The 9,095-nt window shown below is 36.5% G+C and overlaps 2 protein-coding genes across 2 annotated transcripts; both read right to left on the bottom strand.

Annotated features, from left to right (window-relative positions):
* Positions 1-427: 427 nt before the first annotated feature.
* Positions 428-5,195, bottom strand: LOC107612108 (pentatricopeptide repeat-containing protein At5g06540). Its single transcript, XM_088501806.1, has 3 exons — positions 2,027-5,195; positions 1,837-1,924; positions 428-1,247 (listed from the first exon to the last, which is right to left on the bottom strand). Exon 1 carries the CDS (start codon positions 4,587-4,589, stop codon positions 3,138-3,140), a length of 1,452 nt encoding a protein of 483 aa, XP_088357932.1. The 5' UTR covers positions 4,590-5,195; the 3' UTR covers positions 428-1,247; positions 1,837-1,924; positions 2,027-3,137.
* A 374-nt stretch (positions 5,196-5,569) lies between these two features.
* LOC148578501 (uncharacterized) lies at positions 5,570-6,358 on the bottom strand. The gene has a single exon (XM_088503068.1). The coding sequence runs from the start codon at positions 6,356-6,358 to the stop codon at positions 5,570-5,572; it is 789 nt and encodes a 262-aa protein (XP_088359194.1).
* Positions 6,359-9,095: the final 2,737 nt, after the last annotated feature.

Below are 9,095 nucleotides of genomic sequence, written 5' to 3'. Positions count from 1 at the left end.
TTAAGGATCAATCTGTCTGAAACTTTAGAATAATAAAAATTTATTAGAGAACAAAGTGTATGATTTGAATATTTGATAGGAATTATTTTAAAAGTTTATTCTATAATTTATATTTATATCCAAATAATTATAAGTTTATTAAAATTTTAAAATCAATCGTATACACAAAAAATTATTTATCAATAAAATTATTCATATTAGCAAACAAAATTTATGTTAAAAGTGAGTGAAACTACATATGTATTTATATACAAATATATATATTAATTAATTTAGTGATTAATTTTTAGTCTATAAATAGTATTTTTGTTCCACAATATATAAAAATTTAATTTTAATGCATTGTTCATATAACATATATCTAATCACGTAATGTCATATTAGTAAAAATAATAACTTTTTATATTAATTGTGTGAAATAATCATGCAAAAAAAATAGATGTGATTAATTAAAATATAGATAAAATATTTTACACGATCAAATTATCAAAATTAAACTTATAGTATAGAACAAAACAAATGAGAAATCGCCTTAAAAAAAGAAAAAAAAAAAAAAAGGGATTGAGAGCAGTTTGATGTACAAACAACTCGCACCATTGCCAGGATTCGGAAAATGACCACCCCAAGAAAAGAAAATCCTTTGGTCACATGTAACATCACTGCATTCATGGGCAGTGAGCGTTAACTTATAAATAGATTCCTCTGAAGGGTGTGATGAGCATCCTACAGGCCACGGCCACAAAGAAATCACAAATTCACAAGGCTTTGTATTCCCCCTTCTTTTTCTACCATGGCTTTGCTTTTCTTTTGCCCCTAGGCATTTTCCTGAGTGGTGTTTCAGCCATTGAATTAGCAAGTGAGCCAATATCTCCATCTCATGCATTCCAAGAAAACAAACCAATAGCCCCAACTCCATCTCAAGCTTTTCCTGCAAGTTCTGAACCTATAACACCATCTCATGATTTGCCTGAAATTTAGGCAATAACCCCAACTCAATCTCCTTCCCTCGCAAAAGATTGTGCTGGCAAGTGAGCCTATAGTCCCATCTCATGATTTGCATGCAAACAGAGTAATAGCCCCAATCCCATCTCCTGCATTTTTTCGCAAATGAACCAATAGCTTCTCATCCTTTCCTTGCAAATGAACCTTCTGCTGATGATGAGTCAGACCCCCAAGTTGATTCAGTGTCTCACATTCGCAGCTTCTACAGTTCCAGAAAGATTAACATTTAAACACACCAGCCATGTCTGAAAGCGAGCGATCATGTATCTTAGTATCCATCAGTAATAATTTTGAGAGGGAAATATACAATATAAAAAACGGTTCATTATATACAATATCTTAGTACTCAATGACATTATATCTTTCTGAATACTATAGAGACGGTTCATGTTCCAGCATCTTTCTTGCGTCAAATTAATATGCAACATCAGTGTTAGAACAGAACTTCTTATAGAAGTTATTATGTAGCGGTTATGGCTTTTATCATCTTTCTACTTTGCTTCTTTGCTATTTTTATCTTTTTGTTTTTTATTTTTCTGGGTATCTATCTGATCAATGAAGATTGTTGAGAACCTGCAACTAATAGCAGATTGGCTGGAATTAGTAATTTTATCATTTCAGCACCATTAATTTTTGAAAACAAATAACTAGTAATTTAATTAACAATTTTACCATTACAAACAGTATGAAATGTGTGGGATTAAAAAAAAATAATCTAATTTAGGTGAACTGGACATAAGGAGCTGAAAATGTTTTAATTTCCAGCATATTGTGTTTGCATTGTCATATACCTCCCTTGAGAATTTCATAGAAATAACAAAGAGTTATAATTACCTCTCACCCTTCCAAACTGAATCTTTGCTTTTTCTATCTGTCTTGTCAATGTCGGAAGACTATTTTTACTTTTGAGCTGCTGAATGGTCTGAAGAATTATCACATAAAGGAAGTTAATATAACTAGTATAAAAGGAAAACACTAACATACTCAGGCACTTAAAAAATCACTGCAGATGGTTACAACTTACACGGTTAGGAATCACTTCCTGCAACTTTGCAGGTTACCAGATGCGTAATCTTGAATATTATAATTTCCTCCTTAGTACAAGAATCAGCGCGATTTCTTTCCTTTTTTTCCCCTTAAATTGTTATGAAAAGTTAGCACCTATAGGCTATAGCCATAACTACCACAAATTACATGGTTTGCATCCCCTGTCTCTGTCCGGTTCCTTACATGCTCATCTGCGTAGCTTTACGGTCCATTTTTTCCATTGTCGTCTGTCAGTGGTGTGTCAACCATTGAATATGTTAGGCCACAACTGCAACCTCCTATAGCTAATGTTTTGCTTGTAAGCCAATAAATAGAGAGCCGCAGCTTGCATCAGTTCACATTAGAAGAGTAGCTCTGGGTGATTATATGAGCCAGCTACTTCAGTGTTTAACACGGTTGCTTCTATTCTAATGTCTCATAGATCTTTACTAGACTGGACACAAACCAAGAGGGGTAGATACACCAGGACCAAGTTCATCCCTGTTTTCCTCTAGGGAGATGAACTTTTATCGAGAAACACACTAGACCAACACTCGAGTGATCTTTCATCTTAATAGCTCTTGAAAATACCAAGTTTTATGATATAGCTGTTACCACACTGTTCACCCTCTGCATTCATTAACACACCTTGGACATGATCAAGGCCTGTTTAAGTGTTCATGTCATGCATCTTTCTCCTAATAGGAGCATAGGAGTTCCTTCTTTGTCTGAAAAGCTTCTAAGTTATCTGAATCCTACAATCATTCAGTAATGTTGACATTAGCCATACCAAAGCATAACTCCGTCCAAAATTTTAATATTAGCAATTCCATTTTGAATGACACTTTTCAACAAGAAACTCCTTTGAAGTGAACCTCAAGCAGTGCTTATGTTCTTGCGACTAGGATGCGACAATCAGACATTAATAAGTAGTACTGCAACCCCACCTTTTCGGCAACTACCTCAACTAATTTTGGTCTTCCAAGTAGCAGAAACAGTTCAAACAGAAGTGATTTAGGATTTAATCAGGCACATTTGAGCAACTTAAGTCTACTCCTTTGGTTAAATTACGACAATTGAAAAAACGAAATCTTTTGGACAATGCTCAATTAAGTAGCAACAAGGCTCCACCCTGGAGTTTTCTTTAGTCTTTCTTCTTTCATAACCTTCCTCAGTCTCAAAACTTCATTCCATTGTCCAGCCTCTGCATATATATTCGACATAGCAACATGAACACCATGATTATGAGGTTCCAGAGCAAGAATTTCTTTTACGACTCTTTTAGCAACCTTGGTATTTCCATTATTTTTGCAAGCTGCCAACAAAGCTCCTAAAATAACAATATCAGGCTTCCAAGGCATTCCTTTTACCAGTTCCTCTGCCTCTATCAACTTACCCTCTTTTCCAAGAAGATCCACCATGCACCCATAATGTTCAATCTTTGCGTCAACCCCATACACATTTTTCATCGAATAAAAGATCTCACGACCAACATCAACCAAGCCAGCATGACAACAAGCCGACAAAACCCCTAAGAAAGTGACATCGTTAGGGACGACAGCTTGCTCCTCCTTCAGCTTCTCAAAGAGACCAAGAGCATCTTCAACATGTCCATGAGCAGCCAAGCCAGAGATCATCACATTCCAAGTAATAACATTTCTCTCAGTCATTTCATCAAACAACTTCCGAGCCATAACAATCTCCCCATTCTTTGCATACATGTAAACCAACGCCGTCCCAAGAATCACTTTCACTTCAAACCCCTTCACCTTCATGAACTCATGAATCCTCTGCCCAAGCTCAAGATACCCCGCCCGAGCGCAAGCCGATAACACTGAAGCCAGCGTCGCAGCATTGGGCTCCAATCCATCCCCAATCATCTCATCAAAAAGCCCCAAAGCCTCATCATAACATTGATTCTGAACATACCCACAAACCATCGTCGTCCAAAGACTCAAACTCCTGTCCGGCATTTCATCGAACATCAGGCGCGCACGGGCAAAATCTCCGGAAACAGAGTAACCCCTGACCAAACCATTGGCCGCGTGGGAATCAAAGCTCAGCCCGAATTTCAGCACGTGTGTGTGAACCTGGGTACAGGCTGGCAGGGAGGGAATGTTAGAGCAGGCCTTAAGGAGAAAGGGGAAGGTGTGTTTCCCGGGAATAGCGCCTAGCTTCCTCATGGAGACGTAAAGGCAGAGAGAGTAATGGGGATTGGGGCTAGAGGCGTGGGCGCGGATGAGGGTGTTCCACATGAAGGTGTTGGGTGGGTATGGGAGGGAGGAAAAGATTCTAGAAGCGAGGGTGAGGTCGGCAAAGGGGGAGAGGGCGGAGGAGGAGAGGAGGCGGCTGGCGGCGAAGGGGTCTTGGCGGATGCGGCCGGTGAGGATCAACTGGGCGTGGACTTGTTTGAGGTGGTGTATTGTGGTGCATTGGTCGGCGAGGAGAGAGAGACTAGGAGGAGTGGGCGGCGGAAGTGGAATGGTTGAGAAGGTTCGTGGCGGCGGTGGTGAACGGGGGAAGCGGTGTTTGAGCGAGAAGTGCAGTTTTGTCGGCACCATTCGAAGAAAGGTTGTTGGTGATCACTGACCAGAGACTCGGAGTTTCCCAAGGTATCCGCCACCGGCGGCACAAAGGCAAGGTTGTTGCGGATCGGAGCTCGAGTCTATTGCTGACCGATCAGTTGCTTCGTGCACAAGGCGGCATTCAATTCCCCACACAGAAGGATGAAGCGACCATTCAACAAGCTAAGTGCACTTTCTCTGATTCTTAATTTCTTATCGTACATATATGCATGTTATTTGAGTTTGACTTCAACTCGTAAGCTTTTTTATGAGTCAAACCTTTACATTCGGCCAATATTTAGTGGCAAGTGGCAACTTAACAAATGATCGTGAAGACACGCATCCAAATTTAACGAAGGTTGTGAGTGCTCTCTTACCCATTTCAAATCAAGAAACGGAATAGACACCAAAAATAAAATCAAGAAATAGAATACTTTTTCTCCTCTAATGACGCACGAAGAATCCTCTCCCACATTCACATAAAAATTAAAAAAAAAAACACACACACACACATCCCAAAAGATCCTCACCCAGAACCAGAAGGCCAAAACACGAAGCATCTGCCCCTCATCCTTTGGCAAAGCACCTTGTGCCACACCTCTCCATCCCCTATCTCCTTTGTCGCTTTTATACTTTTTAAATTATTTTAACTGAATTTTTCCACATTATAGTCAACGGCGAAAATTCTTATTAATCCTTTCTTTAACAAACAAAACGAAGGTTTTTTCTTTTTAGATAAAGCTACTTAGAAAATTAAAACAGAAAATAATATAAAAAAGAAAAAATTGGGAAAGAGAACTCCACACAAAATGCATAATATTATTCACACATGATGAATTACATCCAAACTACACAGGATCAACTAACTAATTTTTTTCATGATTAAATGCATAATGCTATTCACATGATGAACTACAACCAAATTACACAGAATCAAGTAACTAATTTCAATTTCTTTTATTTACATTTTTGACAATCTAATTAGTTGGCATCGGATAGCGACATAAAGGACACAAATGACTAGTCTTGAGCCACTGGATGAGGCACTCTTGATGATATACATGCTTACAAGGCATTGATGAAACTTGTTCTGCATCATCACCATAATCAAATTCAGTCAGACAAATACTGCACCTCTCTGCTAGGTGGTTATTATTTTCAAGCTTCACTTTCTCAAGAGACTCAATGGCATTCTTCGAAGCAGGAATCATCTTAATATTATTAGGATCTGCCATGGACTCTTCAATGATTAAGTCGGTGATCATGTTGCCGTAGTCATCAACTTCCAATGACAAATTCTGGATATTCAAGTCATCAACGTACAATATAGGATTCTGGATAATAATGTCCAGATACAAACTGAACAAATGAAAATCAGGTCTTTCATAGAGGAATCCGGAACGACGAGTTTGAGTTATGGCTTTCGCGTAGGATATAATATCTGGCATCATGTTATGAATCAAGGCAATTGGTATAATAGCATCAGGGAAGTGCATTTGCATGTGTGATGAACCGTTTTGAAGGAATTCTTGCGCTTGGATTAGAATTGAGGATGCAAACGAATAAATGGCTCCTAACACTGGTGGATGTGATTGTGGTTGTTGATGATGAGTCCAGCAAGTTTGATGCGTAACTTGTACCTTGAGAATGAAGTAATCTGTTATTTGATCTCTCATGAGGGTTAGATAGTGTTGCAAATCTGCCTCCTCTTCTTGTAACAATGGGGGAGATGACGCTTCCCAAAAGAAAGTAAATGGCGAAGTCATGATGATGAAATTAAGAACTGGTTTGATGCTTCGAGTTTACTAGAAATATTGGAAACTTTCTTTAATAGAAATAAGAATGAAACTGAGAATTAATCCTTGTTGCTTTCTGCTTACTTATATATACAAGGCTTCTAGTAAGATTTGGTTAACGGTAATCCTAGAGGCAGTATATTTTTTGTTGTGATTTGTAATAATTAATTAGTTATCATTTATTGATATGAAATTATACCCTTTTTTTTAATAATTAAAATATTAGTTAAATTTTAATAAAAATATTGGTTTTTCAGACTTTTTCTTTAGTTTTTAGATATTAATTAATCGAATAACTTTTTTAGTTTAATTAGGATAGTAATTTTTTAAGATAATTTTTTATTATCTTTAACCATTTTTATTTTCTTGGATTATTATTCATAATTTAAAAATTAAAAATGATTATTTTTATTTTTTTTACTAACTAACTGAAACTAATTATTTGAGATAAGTGAGAAAAAATATAACAATGATTATTTATAAAAAAAATCATTTAATATTTATTTTATATATAAATTAAAATAATTGCCAATTATTTGAAATAATATTTTCTTTTTTGGAGTAGTTATAAAAAAAAATAAATTGATTTACAAAGATTTTGTGCAAACTTACTATCAAGTAGTTGAATCCTAATTTAATAATAAGATATTCTCCACATCCAAGGAATTTTGGTATCCAAGTTCATTCAAGCAATTTTAGATCACGCGCTTTTTTCGTTTTTCTTCTTTCTTCACGCTTCTTCTTCTTCTTCTCACACTCGTTTACACATGAAGCGTCTTCTTCTTCGCCTTCCTCCTCCTCCTCATTCTCGCGTTCCTTTTTCTTCACGTATTTTCTCCTTATCGTCATTTTTTTGTTGTTGTTGCTGTTGTATTTTTTTGTCTTTTCCTCCTTCTCTCCCTCGTAAAGAAGCAGTAGCATGTGAGGAAGAAGAGTTTTGAATTGTGTAGAATATAAACGAAACGTGTTATTATGGTAAAACAATTGTAATGAATGGAAAATTATCCAATATATAAATTCAAATTCGAACATCTTTCTGCATAATGATCCGAACACGTACTCATGGTGAAACAATTGTATAGTACTGAGTGAACAAAACATAATCCATTATATAAAATCAAATTCAAACAGTTTTCTTTAAAATGAACCGAACACAGTACTTATGGTGAAACAATTGTATAGTATTGAGTGAACGAAACATTGAAGCTCAGTTTCAACATGTGTACACTCACCAAAAGTTTAGGAAAGTCCAAACATAATTCAGGAGAAGGGCAAATTGCATCACAAGATTAACGAACTCCGCTCTAGGCTATTCAGTATACGAAGTCGGAGAACAAGTTTCTACCTCAATATTCAACAAGTTTGTGGTTACTTACGACTCAGTAGCAGCCTAAGTGAAATGCCAATGCCTATTATTCGAGTCAAGAGGCATATTGTGCCGTCACGCACTAAGCGTGTTAAGTTTTGAATGAGTAACCCAAGTGTCACTGAGATATATACTGGAACGATGGAGCAAGAAGGTAAAGAGGCGACACACACATCAAGAGCAACCACGACGAGCCACTGCTGGAGCCAAGAAGCAAGAGGTTTGATGAATTGGTGTTTCGTTCACAAAATATTTGCGAATTTGCATCAGAATCGGAAGATCTGACTGCCATTCTGCACCGTGCGTACGATAACATCATGGTTAAGATGGAAGAATTGAAAGCCAAAAGGAATGGGACATGTTCGTTATCTCACGAAAATGCCAACTTGGAATCCGTTAACGAGCTTCAAAGCCCTCCAAGGGTTCGAACAAGAGGACGTCCAAAAAATAGGTTAGGTTCAAAGTTGGACAAACAGATTGCAAATGCCTCAAAGAAGAAGAAAAAAAAGCTCTAAACGAGGTAAAAGTGATTTTCTTTAAACTTGTGGTGATTGATTTTAATTTTCTTGTTAATATTTTTGCTAATATGTGAGTTTATTATTTCCAGTTAAACCTCTTTGATGATGCATCAGTGGTGCATCCAAATTCCAGCCAATATCAAGGACGTGTTATGAATTATCAGTTTAGGGAACCAGCAGCAGGAGATAGTTTTTTGGGTGTATAGTTACAGAATATGGGTGTAAAGCTTAGTTTTTTGGATGTATTTCTGAATTTTCTTGTGTTTGACATTTTACATATATATATTTCAGATTATGCTATTTATGTTATAAATTATTATTTTTTTATGGTTTAGGGTTTAGGGTTTAGGGTTTTATATTTTTAGGGTTTAGGGTTTAGGGTTTAGCATTTTAGGGTTAGTGTTTAGGATTTAAGGTTTAGGGGTTTAGGATTTTAGGGTTTAGTATTTAGGGTTTAGGGTTTTAGGGTTTAGGGGTTTAGGGATAAAGCATCATGGGATAGAAGTTTGGGTGTATATTTAACTTTCCTTGGGTGTAAAATGTGATGTTATGGGTGTAAAATTTGATGCTTTGGGTGTAGTAGGTTGGGTGGTTTAGGGTTTAGGGTTTTAGGGTTTAGGGTTTAAGGGTTTAAGGGATTAGGGTTTTAGGGATAAAGCATCAGGAGATAGATGTTTGGGTGTATATTCAACTTTCTTTGGGTGTAAAATTTCAAGTTATGGGTGTATATATGGTTTGATGTTTTTCTTCATATCTTTAGTACGTGTAATTCAGACCTTTTGAATACAGCAGAGAGAGAGTTTAATTATGGAATTTTTTTTTA

Source organism: Arachis ipaensis, chromosome B1 (assembly GCF_059453495.1).
Source record: "Arachis ipaensis isolate K30076 ecotype BB chromosome B1, ASM5945349v1, whole genome shotgun sequence".
NCBI classification, from domain to species: Eukaryota; Viridiplantae; Streptophyta; class Magnoliopsida; order Fabales; family Fabaceae; genus Arachis; species Arachis ipaensis.
Note: the sequence above shows the minus strand (reverse complement) of the source record. Positions and strands in the feature narration are given on the sequence as shown.

Bases quoted from the DNA above. Each gene is read 5' to 3' on its own strand.
- LOC148578501 (XM_088503068.1), bottom strand. From the start codon at position 6,358: ATGACTTCGCCATTTACTTTCTTTTGGGAAGCGTCATCTCCCCCATTG.
- LOC107612108 (XM_088501806.1), bottom strand. From the start codon at position 4,589: ATGGTGCCGACAAAACTGCACTTCTCGCTCAAACACCGCTTCCCCCGT.